Source organism: Mixophyes fleayi, chromosome 5, assembly GCF_038048845.1.
Source record: "Mixophyes fleayi isolate aMixFle1 chromosome 5, aMixFle1.hap1, whole genome shotgun sequence".
Taxonomy (NCBI): domain Eukaryota; kingdom Metazoa; phylum Chordata; class Amphibia; order Anura; family Limnodynastidae; genus Mixophyes; species Mixophyes fleayi.
The window spans coordinates 377437-394800 of NC_134406.1; the positions used below are offsets into that span (position 1 = coordinate 377437).

At 45.5% G+C, this 17364-nt stretch overlaps 1 protein-coding gene across 1 annotated transcript in view; it reads left to right on the forward strand.

Annotated features, from left to right (window-relative positions):
• The first annotated feature begins 12733 nt into the window (after positions 1-12733).
• Positions 12734-17364, forward strand: part of SLC39A4 (solute carrier family 39 member 4) — a 50430-nt gene continuing 45799 nt past the window's right edge. Inside the window, exon 1 of the mRNA XM_075211484.1 lies at positions 12734-13092. Within this exon, the coding sequence (XP_075067585.1) occupies positions 12898-13092 (195 nt within the window). The 5' untranslated portion in view covers positions 12734-12897. The remainder of the gene's footprint in view (positions 13093-17364) is intronic.

The window sequence follows — 17364 nt, forward strand, 5'->3', positions numbered from 1 at the left end:
TCAGTTATCCAGTAGAGAAGATCGTGGATTGGAACAAAGGCAATCAGTGCTAAGTAGTTGTAATACAAGAGATATTTATATACAGTCTTCCCTTTCTGGCCCTATAGTGTATACGTATATATATATATATAATTAGTTGGGTATGGGCAGGCCAGTATGTTGCCTAGTACTCCATGCTGATGCGACTCATACAGCGGGGTGAGGCTGCTGGTGTTTGTGACACACACAAATCCATATACTGTATCAGCATAGACTTTGTATAGGAAACGCTCTTCAAAAAGCCAATAAGTGTATTAATATATATTGTAAGAAGTGGGCATCATCTGTACTGTACTGTCCATGTGTTACAGTGCTATTACGGAATAAATAAGAATTTCAATAACTGTAAGTTATCTTTCTGTACATCTGAAGTTTGGGTCATCTTCACAGGAACAGCTGTGTTAGGTTATACTGTTAGCACCTTGGTTACAATATTAATCAATTGTCTTAAAAAAATTCTAGTGAGCCAGGTGACCAATTACACATAGATCTGATTACGCCATACTTTACACAGAATGTATATATATGAAACACATGTGTATGACACACACCAGCCTGTCTTCTCAATAAATATATATATATAAACCGTGGGGTTATTCTTCCTTGATGATGCACTGTGCAGTCTCCTGTATATATTGATTTATATTTACCATCCTATTTAGCAGCTAAATGTCCTATAACCTCACTGAGCAGCCTCTGTCCTAAGGGATAGGTTGAAGGCCCAGGAGGGGGCTGCGGTACGGTACGGACAATGTGATACCGACCGTCCCTGGTTACAGAGTATGATTTTGATGTAAATTACGTTCTGGCCTGCAGCCAGAAAGCCAAAAGCTAATCCCTAGTTCAATACTTGCCCCAATGATTCAGCAGTGACTTATCCTTGTCCTTTTGTCACCTTTCAGGCCAAGCAGACATCGTGGAACCATCACCGCAGGGGTCTGCCTGGCTAGCTCGGAGTAAATGGCCAACTGGGAAAAGCCCCAACCAGGAAGGGACTTATCAGCCACTCCCTGCGGTAACATCTCCAGTCCGAGAAGAGGTCATTCTGAACCGTGCATCTCAGCTGGGTTCACAGAGCTGTCACTGAGCCCAGTATCCTCACAGTGACGTATTATTCCAGGAGAACTTCCTGAACTCCAGAGGCTCCCGGACATCCTGGGAGAGTAGGCAAGTATGACATAGACAGACACACTCCCACATACACAGACACTTAGCTATGCAGGTTACAGCGTGCTCCAACACTGCAGATCGTTTCAACTAACTTTTATTTATCTTTATATTTGTTATACAGTTCTTTTTGTAGAATTTCACAGCTAGCTAGTGTTGATCTTTCAATGCTGGTGGTTCATCCATGATACATGCTAATAAACTTAATCATGTGCGTCTCCACAGCTTGGATCTCATCTCTGTCCCAGGTTTCTTTCTGTACTTCCTTACGACCTGAGAGAAAGCAGAGTGATCCAATACGAGTCTGCAAAAAAAAGTGTGTGATGTATTTGGCTCTATAGTAGTACGATGTTTACCTGCCTGTGTCATGTGTCATGGAAGATATAAGCAGGAGAACTCCAGGATTCTTCAGTCTGCTAAGAAATAGACCTTTCCCTAAAATATCAGCTTCAGGTGAATCCATTATTCTGGAAACCAAAATGCAATGAGGCCTAATAGCAAATAGCTTGTCCACCTGAACCTTGCACAACACGGAAATCAGTCTCCACTGCGCTTGACTCAGGCGCATCCCCACTCCTTTGCCTATGTCGTAGGTGGCTGTGTAGGCCTGAATGGCCTTTTGCTGCTCCTCCATCCTCTGCAGCATATAGAGGGTGGAGTTCCAGCGCGTCACAACCTCTTGTTTGAGGTGATGGCAGGGTAGGTTCATGGTTTTTTGATGTGCCTCTAGTCTGCAGTAGGCACTGGCTGAATGCCGAAAGTGTCCAGCAATTTTGCGCGCCACTCCAAGCATCTCCTGCACACCCCTGTCACTCTTGAGGTAATGCTGCACCACCAAATTAATGGTGTGGGCAAAACATGGGACGTGCTGGAAATTGCCCATATTTAATGCCCGCACAATGTTACTGGCATTGTCTGACACCACAAATCCCCATGAGAGTCTAAGTGGGGTAAGCCACTGGGAGATAATTTCCCTCAGTTTCTCTAATATGTTGTCACCGTTGTGCCTCTTATTAAAGCCTGTAATACCCAATGTTGCCTGCCTTTGCACGAGCAGCCATTTTGTAGATGCTGCTACTAATGCAGCTGTTGCTGTTGCTGCGGAAGGGGATGCATCTACCCAGTGGGCTGTCACAGTCATATAGTCCTTCGTTTGCCCAGAACCACTTGTCCACATGTCCGTGGTTAAGTGAACAGTGGGTACAACCGCATTTTTTAGAGCACTGAGGACACTTGATCGTACTTGGTATCGCCTGCCTAGTGAAGTGGAATCTCGACGGGATTTGGTACCGGGGACACAATACCTCCATCAACCCTCTAAATCCCACTCCACTGATGGCGGACACCGGGCGCACATCTAACACCAACATTGCAGTTACAGCCGCAGTTATACGCTTTGCAATAGGATGACTACTATCGTATTTTGTGGTCATGGCAAACGACTGTTGGACGGTCAATTGTTTTGTGAAAGACTTAGCGGTCTTACGACTTCCCCTCTGGGAAGATGACCGACTAACAGCAGCAACAGCAGCAGTGGCAGTAGTAGGCGTACCGCTGCAGGATTCCTCGGATGAATCCCGTATTGAAGAGGACTCAGTCTGGCTGCTGACTTGGGCTGCAGGACTGAATCTGATGGAGATCGTGGAGGAAGTTGATGAGGAGGGTGTTGCTGATGTGTATCCAACTGGACCACGGGATTTAGGTGTCCCTGTACCGATGACGGTCCTAGCCCCAGTTCCTGAACTAACCACTGAACTATGAAGGTTATTCAGGTGACGTATAAGGGAGGATGTCCCTAGGTGGGCAAGATCCTTACCCCTGCTTATTTGAGCTTTACATAAGCTACATATGGCCATACATTGGTTGTCCGGATTTGGATAAAAATAACTCCAGACCGAAGAGGTGCATTTTTTGGTCTTCTGACCAGGCATGACGATGGGCTTTTTCATCCCATGGACATCAGCTGTTTCCTCCTCTGGTGCCTCATTTTCAATAACCACATCACCATCCTCATCAAGTTCCTCCACAGTGCCAGCTACATCATCAATAGCCTCCTCCCGAGCCACCTCTTCCCGTACAGTGATGGGAAGGTCAGGCTTGACAACCACCAACACCCTTGGACTCGCCTTGGGGATTTGTGATAATTTCTCTTTAGAAGGCAGAGTTGTTTGCTGTTTTGTTGCTGACAGCATAACTCTCTTCAATTTTTTGTAGGGGGGGGGAGGAGGAGGAGGGCTAAGATCCTTGGGTGAAGCTGAACCACTAGTCATGAACACGGGCCAGGGCCTAAGCCGTTCCTTGCCACTCCGTGTCGTAAATGGCATATTGGCAACTTTACGTTTCTCCGCATATGATTTTAAGTTTCTCTTTTTGCTACTTTTTGAGAACTTGGGCTTTTTGGATTTTACATGCCCTGTACTAGGAGCTTGGGCATCGGGCTTGCCAGACGACGTTGATGGCATTTCATCGTCTATGTCATGACTAGTGGCAGCAGCTTCAGCATTAGGAGGAAGTGGGTCTTGATCTTTCCCTACTTTATCCTCCAAATTTTTGGTCTCCATTATATGTAGCACAAGATACTGAAGAATGTGTGAACTTGGTAATATTGCAGTACCAACGGACTTATACTGCTAGATTGGTTTTGCAAATTTTGTTATAATTACTTTTTTTTTTAATTATTTTTTTTTATAATTTTTTTTACATTTTTTAAACACTTGGGAATAATGGGGAAATAACAATGCCCTTAGAAGCACAGAGCACAGGACACAGCACCACTGGACTGAACAGGACACAGCACAGGACCCAGCAGCACCACTGAACTCAAAATTGACAGAGCACAGCACACAGCACCACTGGACTGATACTGCAGAATGTGTGAACTTTGTAATATTGCAGTACCAATGGGCTTATACTGCAGGATTGGTTTTGCAAATTTGGTTGTAATTAAAAAAATTTTTTAATTAGTTTTTTGTATTTTTTTTTATAACTTTTTTTTAATTTTTTAAACACTTGGGAATATTGGGGAAATAACTATGACCTTAGAAGCACAGAGCACAGGACACAGGACCACTGGACCGAACAGGACACAGCACAGGACCCAGCAGCACCACTGAACTCAAAATTGACAGAGCACAGCACAGCACACAGCACCACTGGACTGATACTGCAGAACACAGCACAGCACAGCACGAGATCTACCAGGACCGAGGACCACCTAACACACCCTCCCTCTACCCTGATCAATGCCCGAGTGAAGATGGCGGCGACTAGCGGGGAATTTATTGGATCCGAGTATCACGAGATCCGACAGCGGGATTATGGCTCCGAGCCTCGGTTTCAAGTTTTCATTTGGCGCCAATACCCGGATCTGTCTCGGATCCGACTCGGATAGGCAACGTTCGGGTGGGCTCGGATTCAGGAAATCCGAGTGCGCTCATCTCTAATATTACGGTGACATCAGTGTAGCAGAGACTAATGTGAATGATGAAATATTCTATTTAAAGAATTCATATTTAAAGGTTGGGATATCAATGAGGCGTCTAATTTAACCCCATGCCCTTACATATAACTTCCTTACACTATTAATAGGAAGAAACTGATTGCTCCATTCAAAGCCCAGAATTAGCATCGCGTTGGGTGTGGACTCCGGGTTGGTAATATAGCAGTGTTCATTAATTAGCTCATTAGTGGTGAATTTCAATCGATACAGTTCCTTTCACCTCACCAGGTGCTGTATCAAGTGCTATAATGAGGAAATTCTATTCTGTCAGATGGATAAGTTAGTAGTATTGTAATATATTTAGGGGTCCGTTGCTCTATATACACTTTGCTATTCATTTACGTAAACAAAACTTATTGTTTGAGTGTAGTTATATCCTTAGAGCCAACATAGTTATATAGATATAGTTACCCATGAATGTGGTGATGTCCTTAGAGCCAGCATAGTTATATAGATATAGTTACCCATGAATGTGGTGACGTCCTTAGAGCCAACATAGTTATATAGATATTGTTATCATAATACATGAAAATTTATTTTTTTAGTGTCAGATGTGTTTTGTTTTTTTAAATAATATTACATCTTGTATGTGGAAAAAGATTGAATAAATAAATAGTAATCATAATATGACACAGTTGTGGTTTAGACTCTGGAATATTATTTTTTCACATTGTAATAAAAACACAAGGTTATTAGTGTCCACTTGGAAAGAAATTATGTTATTGCCACTAAGACAAGGGGGTCCTATGTACATGGTTATTGTTATAAACTTACCTTTCCACGCTCTGATGCCGCTCACTCTCTGTTGTCGGAATGTCGGATGTTGTGGTCAGAGACTGATCCAGGTAACAAGCCTGAGGTCAGGACAGTTTGGGATGAGAGACTGATCCAGGTAACAAGCCAAAGGTCAGGTCAGGTTGGGGTCAGAGAGTGATCTGGGTAACAAGCCAGAGGTCAGGACATTTTGTGGTCAGAGTCTGATCCAGGTAACAAGCCAGAGGTCAGGTCAGTTTGGGATGAGAGACTGATCCAGGTAACAAGCCTGAGGTCAGTACATGTTGTGGTCAGAGACTGATTCAGGTAACAAGCCAAAGGTCAGGTCAGGTTGGGGTCAGAGAGTGATCTGGGTAACAAGCCAAAGGTCAGGTCAGGTTGGGGTCAGAGAGTGATCTGGGTAACAAGCCAAAGGTCAGGTCAGGTTGGGGTCAGAGAGTGATCTGGGTAACAAGCCAGAGGTCAGAAACAGCACAAGGGATGCCAAGAGTATAACACTACAAAATATAAACCACCAGATTTCTTCAGGCTACATGTTTGCCCCTAATCCTTGTCCGCCTTGCTGGACTGGGTGAATAGTCTCCCCCCCCCCCCCCCTCCTCATAAACTGCCTTTAATATAAATGCAGCATTGGTGTATGAAACCTCTGTATAGGTGACAATCCCCACTGAATAGTGAAGACATTGATGGACATGAAATCTGTGCAGCATATTAATTTCATAAGTCTTCTTAATTATTTGTTCTTGCTGAGAGTGAAGACGAGATTGCAGCTCTCCCTCCTTACTTTCTTTAAGCAAATCCTTTTATTTGTTGTTTCACTGCACTCCATATTTTGAGTCTGATTATTAAGTCTTATATTGAGAATAAGTCAAGAAAGGAACTATATTTTTAGGTATATCAGACTTTCTTTACTTTCCAATTTGTACGCAGAGACTGTGTAGAACAACTTTGTAGTACAGTTCTCCAAGAAGGAACGTCTGGCATCGGAGTTGTCATTACTCGGTAAGATGTTTGTCAGATGTAATTTTACATCATTCATACAGTGTGAGATAGGAATTTTTCTCCTTTTAGCTGAATGCTGGGAAACAGGAAATGAATACCAGATATAATATATGGAGTGCCAACAACTATTAATGGAAGGATTATAACTATTGTGAAATATCACCTCAGGCACAGAACAACAATAGCATCAGTTAACTATGAGTCCTTCCTATCATTAGGAACTAAGGTGGAGCATATCTATTGAGGTTAGTTAAAAATAGGAATTATGTAAAATTATAAGAAGGTATTTAGAGCTACAGGTATCAGCTTGTCCTGGCATTCAGGGTCCTCTGGTATCTGCAGTGTCACATACGGCAGCTGTTATAGCACAGACTTCGGGCATAGGTGCTATGTTAGGTTTACCAATAAGGCTTGTACCTCGCTGCTAAAAGTACTTCTCACAGGTGGTTCTGCGCACTGGTTGAGGTGCCAGGGATTGGTGGTGCGGGTATAGGTGCTGGCAGTCAGCGGCATTGCCAGATCAGGCTGTTACATGCCAGCGGCATCTGCGCACATAGAAAGCTCTATTATGCACTCAGATCTGGCATCATCATTAGCACCAGGCGCCCTCTGCCATGGGCATGCTGGCACTTGCAGTTCTACAAGCACTCGCATACTTAAGAAGCCACAAATACTATTTACTTATATTTTACCATAATTACAGGGGTGTTGGGATGCTTCCCAGTACTGTCAGCATGGGTATTGTTTTTCCTAGGTAGAGGGGGCATATTTTCTATCCCATTTCTCCGGCTGGGGCTGTGTCCCCTATCACCGGACGCTGCAGGTTTCCTGGTTATATTATGACCATCCTGTCATAGCCTGGTGCTGGTGACCTCAGTCATTGTGTCATCTCGGAGCTTTGAGTGCCAGGTTGTCAGATTATTGTCCCCTCACCAGAGTCTAATCCATGCTCCTGTTGTCTCCTTGTGTACCGGACCTATGTCTCGCCTTTGACAACGCTGATAGTCTCTTTCCAGTGCCCTATAAATACTGAGCATTTGTTACTCAGCCTGTCTGTGCCTAATACTGCAGCTTTGTCTACACCTTTGTCCAAATCCTGGACCTTTGTTCTGACTGACTTTGGGTATACTATGTACTAGAAACTTGCCATTAACATGGACCACGGCTGTTTCATAGATGATAGCTCTGAGAACTCATCCTTGTGAGCTCTAGTGTCCCAGATTCTGAGAAGTGATTCCAATTTGTGGTACAGACATCTCATTGCTCTTCTTAGCTTGGACCACAGTAGTTTCCAGAGTCCAGAGTTCACCATCTTCAGGAGATATCGCTGCTAAAACTAACAGTAACCCTTGTGTAGCCACCAGCCACTGGGGTCTTTTATTTAAAAAAAAACACTCCCCCTATCCCTCATTTTCCACTTTATTCCACTCCTAAATCCCTAGAGATCTTCTTCTTCTTCTTTTTTATTTCTTCTTTTATTCATTCTTCAAACCCTTTTAGATGACGCACCTCTTTTTTTTTTTTGAGGGGGGGGGGGCTGTCTGTAACTAACCAATCAAAATCCTGATTGGTTACTTGCAGACAGGCCTATGTGCACATCATGAGTAGGCTATCATAGTTTACTGGATTACCATAGTACAAAAAAGAAAAGAATGATGAAAAAGAGGAAGTAGAAGATCCTTCAGAATAGAGTAAATGGAAAATTAGGGAAGGAGGAAGGACTTTTAATAAGATCTGCCCCCCCCCCCCCAGTACTTTAGTATGTGGTGCTACAGGTTCCAGCTGACTCTTGCAGTTTCTGGGGGGGGGGGTGCATTTTCTGTCCCCTTCCTCAGGCTGGGGCTATGTCCCTCTCTGACTGCGTTATAGTGCGACCAACCAGCCTGCCATAGCCTGGCGCTGCTTCAGACTGTTGCAGGGAGACCCAACACAATTCACCCCCTCATAAGAGATGACCACCCCAGGATTTGGTGGTTGGTTTGCGGGGGTATGTTTTATTTATTTGTTAGTTTTTTTATACACAGTAAATATCAGTCAAGTTGATGATGATGACTGGGGATCTGGGGCCTGATTCATTAAGGATCTCAAATGAAGAGGATACTCATTTCAGTCTCCTGGACAAAACCATGTTACAATGGAAGGGGTGCAAATAAGTGTTCTGTTTAAAACATAAGTTAAATACTGACTTTTTTCATGTAACACACATATATCAACTTTAAATTTCAGTGCACAAATAAGCTATCAAGTATTTGTGTGTTACATGAAAAAACAGGCAGTATTTAACTTATGTGTAAAACAGAACACTTATTTGCACCCCTTGTATTGTAACATGGTTTTGTCCAGGAGACTGAAATGAGTATCCTCTCCATTTGAGATCCTTAATGAATCAGGCCCCTGGTATGCAGCCGCTAATTGTACTCAACTTTACATAAGCGCCAATGTGTCTATACCTCCTTTATGTGTATTTTGGGCCTGCCTCATCTTCAGATATAAGTAAAGTTGTGTGTTGTTTCTTGTGTGAAACTACTCTGCGCATGCTCAGAAATGGACCTTACGCCAGTGAGCGCAATTCATGTCTGAACGCAAATATGACTTCTGGCTGCCTACGACTTGAAAGGCTTGTACATAGACAATGTATGGAAGGGGCGGGTGCACGTAGACAATGTACGGAAGGGGCAGGTGCACGTAGGCAATGTACGGAAGGGGCGGGTGCGCGTAGACAATGTACGTAAGGGGCGGGTGCACGTAGGCAATGTACGGAAGGGGCGGGTGCACGTAGACAATGTACGGAAGGGGCGGGTGCTAGAGGGCAATGTACGGAAGGGGCGGGTGCTAGAGGGCAATGTACGGAAGGGGCAGGTGCACAAGGGCAATGTACGGAAGGGACGGGTGCACGTAGACAATGTACGCAAGGGGCAGGTGCGCGTAGACAATGTACGTAAGGGGCGGGTGCACGTAGGCAATGTACGGAAGGGGCGGGTGCGCGTAGACAATGTACGGAAGGGGCGGGTGCACAAGGGCAATGTACGGAAGGGACGGGTGCACGTAGACAATGTACGGAAGGGGCAGGTGCACGTAGGCAATGTACGGAAGGGGCGGGTGCACGTAGACAATGTACGTAAGGGGCGGGTGCACGTAGGCAATGTACGGAAGGGACGGGTGCACGTAGACAATGTACGGAAGGGGCGGGTGCTAGAGGGCAATGTACGGAAGGGGCGGGTGCTAGAGGGCAATGTACGGAAGGGGCGGGTGCACAAGGGCAATGTACGGAAGGGACGGGTGCACGTAGACAATGTACGCAAGGGGCAGGTGCGCGTAGACAATGTACGTAAGGGGCGGGTGCACGTAGGCAATGTACGGAAGGGGCGGGTGCGCGTAGACAATGTACGGAAGGGGCGGGTGCACAAGGGCAATGTACGGAAGGGACGGGTGCACGTAGACAATGTACGCAAGGGGCAGGTGCGCGTAGACAATGTACGTAAGGGGCGGGTGCACGTAGGCAATGTACGGAAGGGGCGGGTGCGCGTAGACAATGTACGTAAGGGGCGGGTGCACGTAGGCAATGTACGGAAGGGGCGGGTGCACGTAGACAATGTACGGAAGGGGCGGGTGCTAGAGGGCAATGTACGGAAGGGGCGGGTGCTAGAGGGCAATGTACGGAAGGGGCGGGTGCACAAGGGCAATGTACGGAAGGGACGGGTGCACGTAGACAATGTACGGAAGGGGCAGGTGCGCGTAGACAATGTACGTAAGGGGCGGGTGCACGTAGGCAATGTACGGAAGGGGCGGGTGCGCGTAGACAATGTACGGAAGGGGCGGGTGCACAAGGGCAATGTACGGAAGGGACGGGTGCACGTAGACAATGTACGCAAGGGGCAGGTGCACGTAGGCAATGTACGTAAGGGGCAGTGGCGGACCCAGGGGGGGGGCGATCGCCCCCCTAGCAGGGGCTTGCTGCCGGCGGCTGCACACTGTGCAGGTCCGTTCGGCAGTGATAATGTGCTGCCCGGCTGCTCTGATTGTGTTTTAAACACAATCAGAGCAGCGGGACAGCACATTATCACTGCCGAACGGACCTGCACATACTGTGCAGCCGCCGGCAGCCTTAGAAGTTAGAAAGGGGGCGGGGCCTAAATCCCCCCCCCCCCTATATCGCCCGGGGTAGAAAAAATTTCTAGATCCGCCTGGGAAGGGGCTGGTGCATGTAGACAATGTACTGGAGGGGCGGGTGCACGTAGACAATGTACGGAAGGGGCGGGTGCACGTAGGCAATGTACGGAAGGGGCGGGTGCACTTAGACAGTGTACGGAAGGGGCGGGTGCACGTAGACAATGTACAGAAGGGGCGGGTGCACGTAGACAATGTACGGAAGGGGCGGGTGCACGTAGGCAATGTACGGAAGGGGCGGGTGCACTTAGATAGTGTACGGAAGGGGCGGGTGCACGTAGGCAATGTACGGAAGGGGCGGGTGCACGTAGACAATGCACGGAAGGGGCGGGTGCACGTAGACAATGTACTGGAGGGGCAGGTGGACGTAGACAATGTACAGAAGGGGCGGCTGCACTTAGACAGTGTACGGAAGGGGCGGGTGCACGTAGACAATGCACGGAAGGGGCGGGTGCACGTAGACAATGTACTGGAGGGGCAGGTGCACGTAGACAATGTACAGAAGGGGCGGCTGCACTTAGACAGTGTACGGAAGGGGCGGGTGCACGTAGACAATGTACAGAAGGGGCGGGTGCACTAAGGCAATGCACGGAAGGGGCGGCTGCACTTAGACAGTGTACGGAAGGGGCGGGTGCACGTAGACAATGTACAGAAGGGGCGGGTGCACGTAGACAATGCACGGAAGGGGCGGGTGCACGTAGACAATGCACGGAAGGGGCGGGTGCACCTAGACAGTGTACGGAAGGGGCGGGTGCATGTAGGTAATGTACAGTAAGGGTGTGACAAGCTCCAGCGCACACACATTCGTCCGATCCAATCTCTGCCCATCTCTCAGGACGTATCACCTCCATCAGCTACAGAGCGGGTGTAAGTGCCGACTGATAGTGATGACTACACGTATGTAAGCCTTAACATGTGTTTACAAGTAAGAGCATCTATTAAAATGCATTTTATGTACAGTACACATTAAGGACATCCTGATTTATGTTTTTCATGTAAAAAGTAATTTGCAAAAAGAAAAAGAAATTTTAGATATACTTTTATTACTGATTATAGTATTAATATTTGTTAATTTATTTTATAAATTAGTATTTTTTGCGTGTGTTCTGATGAGACTTTATATAGCACATATGTACGTACATGTCCTTCACTGTGTTGTGTTTGTCTACATACAGCAACTAACGAGTAGCCAACTTGTATACACCGATCCACTTGGATATGGGCGTCCGGGCGTGGAGGCTGCGTGCGATGAATCAGGCCGTAATGTCTTTCTTTTCTCACAAAATGTTCCTTCATTTACCACTTAAAAACTAAATTTTCCCTATTTAGTGCAATGTTTTCATTTTTCTTTGTAAATTCTCAGTATTGCAATGTTATAAATCACTGAAAAACTTTATTCTGCACTTGGCAACTTGTTTCTTTGAGTAAACCAGTAATAATTACAGTAGTAACTACTACAGAAAAACATGAGGTACCAGCGCTCAGTGCTGCCGCCCTTCAGGTTGCAAATGTTCATCCAAAGAACTAGTGTGAAAACAGAAATATACAGATGAAAGGATTAGATTGAAGTTTGTAAATATCACCTGTAGCTGCACACATAATACATTGTAGCCTTGGTGTAAATATTCTTTGAGAAGTCCGGTATAATATGCTGGCGCTTTATAAATAAAGGTTACTAATAAAGTGTACTCGATATAAGAAATAATAAATTTAGTAGATCAGTGAGTTCCCAGGAAGCTAAGGGGTATATTTACTTATATTTAAGTTGACTATAGCAACCAATCAGATTGTAACTGTCAATGTATAGAAGGCACTAAATAAATAACAACTAGAATCTGATTGGTTGCTATAGGCAACATCTCCACTTTTTCAAACCTGCAGGTTAGTAAATAAACCCCTAAGTCTCTTTCATTGACAAAAGGAAGAATAACCGTTCAGTAAAAGTGTGTTACTGATACTGAGCTAATTCTCTCACCACCGCTGAGGGTTAACTACACCCTTGAACTACTGAACAGACTGGTTCCTGCTGTACGGTGCACTCTGATGCAGGGTGGAGAGACGGCTTCTTCAGGTGAGAGAGGAGGGGGGGGGGGGAACCTGTTCTCCTTACACTATCAGAGCGGACCAGCCAATCACAGGCTGCTGCAGAGAACATGGAGAGTAATAACCTGATCTTTCCATTGTCACTTTGTCACCGGGACAGTTAGGCACTGGTCACCATCTCCCACAAGTGCCTCATAGTGTAAATCATGCAGCTCCTTGTCCTCTGGTCGTGTATCGCCCTGCTGACTCTGTATCCAGCTGTCACACTGCAAGACACCCCATTTCAACGTGTGCTGAACCTCCTCTCTCCAGGGCAGTCTTCTCTGACTGAGAGCGCAGTCAGTGATCTTATAAAGCGTCTGGAGGACCGTGCGCAATGTGGAAATGTGTCGTGTGAAAAGGTGAGCTCTGGGAAAAGCAGAGAGCCGGGTGCAAAAACTGACAGAAAGAAGCTTTCAGGTGCAATAGACGGGGCAAAGGGCAGCAAGATGCCATAAACTGGATTAATCACCATCATTGTAGATAAGACTAAGAGTAGAATAGCACAATACCAGGTAAATCACAGGTATTATAGGGTGAGGGGTCCTAGAACTAATTAGTGACAGATATTATAGGGTGAGGGGTCCTAGAACTAATTAGTGACAGATATAGGGTGAGGGGTCCTAGAACTAATTAGTGACAGATATTATAGGGTGAGGAGTCCCAGAACTAATTAGTGACAGGTATTATAGGGTGAGGGGTCCCGGAACAGATTAGTGACAGATATTATAGGGTGAGGAGTCTCAGAACTAATTAGTGACAGATATTATAGGGTGAGGGGTCCCGGAACAGATTAGTGACAGATATTATAGGGTGAGGGGTCCCAGAACTAATTAGTGACAGGTATTATAGGGTGAGGGGTCCTAGATCTAATTAGTGACACATATTATAGGGTGAGGGGTCCCAGAACTAATTAGTGACAGGTATTATAGGGTGAGGGGTCCCGGAACAGATTAGTGACAGATATTATAGGGTGAGGGGTCCTAGAACTAATTAGTGACACATATTATAGGGTGAGGGGTCCTAGATCTAATTAGTGACACATATTATAGGGTGAGGGGTCCCAGAATTAATTAGTGACAGATATTATAGGGTGAGGGGTCCCAGAACTAATTAGTGACAGATATTATAGGGTGAGGGGTCCTAGATCTAATTAGTGACACATATTATAGGGTGAGGGGTCCTAGATCTAATTAGTGACACATATTATAGGGTGAGGGGTCCCAGAATTAATTAGTGACAGATATTATAGGGTGAGGGGTCCCAGAACTAATTAGTGACAGATATTATAGGGTGAGGGGTCCTAGATCTAATTAGTGACACATATTATAGGGTGAGGGGTCCCGGAACAGATTAGTGACAGATATTATAGGGTGAGGGGTCCTAGATCTAATTAGTGACACATATTATAGGGTGAGGGGTCCCAGAATTAATTAGTGACAGATATTATAGGGTGAGGGGTCCCAGAACTAATTAGTGACACATATTATAGGGTGAGGGGTCCTAGATCTAATTAGTGACACATATTATAGGGTGAGGGGTCCCAGAACTAATTAGTGACAGATATTATAGGGTGAACGGTCCTAGATCTAATTAGTGACACATATTATAGGGTGAGGGGTCCTAGATCTAATTAGTGACACATATTATAGGGTGAGGGGTCCCAGAACTAATTAGTGACAGGTATTATAGGGTGAGGGGTCCCGGAACAGATTAGTGACAGATATTATAGGGTGAGGGGTCCTAGAACTAATTAGTGACACATATTATAGGGTGAGGGGTCCTAGATCTAATTAGTGACACATATTATAGGGTGAGGGGTCCCAGAATTAATTAGTGACAGATATTATAGGGTGAGGGGTCCCAGAACTAATTAGTGACAGATATTATAGGGTGAGGGGTCCTAGATCTAATTAGTGACACATATTATAGGATGAGGGGTCCCGGAACAGATTAGTGACAGGTGTTATAGGATGAGGGGTCCCGGAACAGATTAGTGATGGGTATTATACAGTTAATGTAACTATTAGTAGAATATTCTAAGATCACGGAGGTGACAGATAATTGTATTGTTATACATAAGAGTTATATTTATTAATTAAGTTTTACACTGAGTGATTAATGTGTTGCTATGAGACTGCCCTGATTACATTATACACCTGCATTGGACTTGGCCCACTGAATATCACACAGTGCCTGTTGTTATGTAATTGTTTATGATATATTTATGTAGGGATCGCATTAGTGTAACAAAGTATCATTTTACTGTTTGATTATGTATTATAAAGAGATACACTGAGCTACATAAATAAATGCTTGGCCCTCTCTTACATTCTTCACGCAGGAACTCTTTCGCTTTGAGAAATGTATGTGTATTTTATAAGATTTTACTCATTCAGTTTTCTATATGGATTACAATTACCCCACATAGCAGAGTGTCCTGACCCCATCTAACCAGCTCTATTTATAGATTGTGAAATGCGCTAATGATCATTTACATATACTGCTTAATATGCTGCGGAACGCGCAATACATTTGTATCGCTGGAACGTTGCACCTCTGCGAGATCTAGCTGGAACCTTGCACCTCTGCGAGATCTAGCTGGAACGTTGCACCTCTGAGAGATCTAGCTGGAACGTTGCACCTCTGAGAGATCTAGCTGGAACGTTGCACCTCTGCGAGATCTAGCTGGAACGTTGCACCTCTGCGAGATCTAGCTGGAACCTTGCACCTCTGCGAGATCTAGCTGGAACGTTGCACCTCTGAGAGATCTAGCTGGAACGTTGCACCTCTGAGAGATCTAGCTGGAACGTTGCACCTCTGCGAGATCTAGCTGGAACGTTGCACCTCTGCGAGATCTAGCTGGAACGTTGCACCTCTGAGAGATCTAGCTGGAACGTTGCACCTCTGCGAGATCTAGCTGGAACGTTGCACCTCTGCGAGATCTAGCTGGAACGTTGCACCTCTGAGAGATCTAGCTGGAACGTTGCACCTCTGCGAGATCTAGCTGGAACGTTGCACCTCTGCGAGATCTAGCTGGAACGTTGCACCTCTGCGAGATCTAGCTGGAACGTTGCACCTCTGCGAGATCTAGCTGGAACGTTGCACCTCTGAGAGATCTAGCTGGAACGTTGCACCTCTGCGAGATCTAGCTGGAACGTTGCACCTCTGCGAGATCTAGCTGGAACGTTGCACCTCTGAGAGATCTAGCTGGAACGTTGCACCTCTGCGAGATCTAGCTGGAACCTTGCACCTCTGCGAGATCTAGCTGGAACGTTGCACCTCTGAGAGATCTAGCTGGAACCTTGCACCTCTGCGAGATCTAGCTGGAACGTTGCACCTCTGAGAGATCTAGCTGGAACGTTGCACCTCTGCGAGATCTAGCTGGAACGTTGCACCTCTGCGAGATCTAGCTGGAACGTTGCACCTCTGAGAGATCTAGCTGGAACGTTGCACCTCTGCGAGATCTAGCTGGAACGTTGCACCTCTGAGAGATCTAGCTGGAACCTTGCACCTCTGCGAGATCTAGCTGGAACGTTGCACCTCTGAGAGATCTAGCTGGAACGTTGCACCTCTGCGAGATCTAGCTGGAACGTTGCACCTCTGCGAGATCTAGCTGGAACGTTGCACCTCTGAGAGATCTAGCTGGAACGTTGCACCTCTGAGAGATCTAGCAGGAACGTTGCACCTCTGAGAGATCTAGCTGGAACGTTGCACCTCTGCGAGATCTAGCTGGAACGTTGCGTGTCTCCACGTGAGGGGTTCAGGTGTAACTCAGGGAGATGAGAGATTTCCGTTTTGATCCTGAGTATACTTTCAATAATAAAGACTTCCAGGTGGGATCTCAGCTGCCCTTCTCTTCAGGGTTTAATTCCCCAAAAATATTTTTCCATATTGTGCAAAATTCCTTATTTTGTCGTATAATTCTTGAAATTGATAATTACAGTTTAGCAATTATACTGGTTCCTGTCTGAAGCTGGCATCTGTCAGATTCTCTATCGCCCACTTTCTTCTCCATCAGGAATTAGAAACATAGAATTTGATGGCAGATAAGAACCGCTTGGCCCTTCTAGTCTGCCCAATGTTTATCCTATGGTAACCTCAAACCCTACTTGATTCTTTATTCTTTGTAAGAATATCTGTATGTCTATCCCAAGCATGTTTAAACTGCTCTACTGTATTAGTCTCTACCACCTCTGATGGGAGGCTATTCCACTTATCCACTACCTTTTCTGTGAAGTAATTTCCCCTGAACCTACTTCCCCCCAGTGTCAGTACATGTCCTCGTGTTCTAATACTTCTCTTCATTTGTAGAATGTTTCCCTTCTGTACCTTGTTAAAACCCTTGATATATTTAAAAATGTCTATCATGTCCCCCCCGTTCCCTTCTCTGCTCCAAACTATACATATTAAGATCTTTTAGTCTTTCCGGGTAAGTTTTGTGCTGTAGACCATATACAGTCTGTAATGTATTTATATCCTTCTGGAGATATGGCCTCCAGAACTAAACACAGTATTCTAGATGAGGCCGTACAATGACCTATACAGTGGTATTATTACTTCTTTCTGCTACTGATTCCTCTCCCTATACAACCAAGCATCTGACTTGCCTTCCTCGTTGCTTTGTTACATTG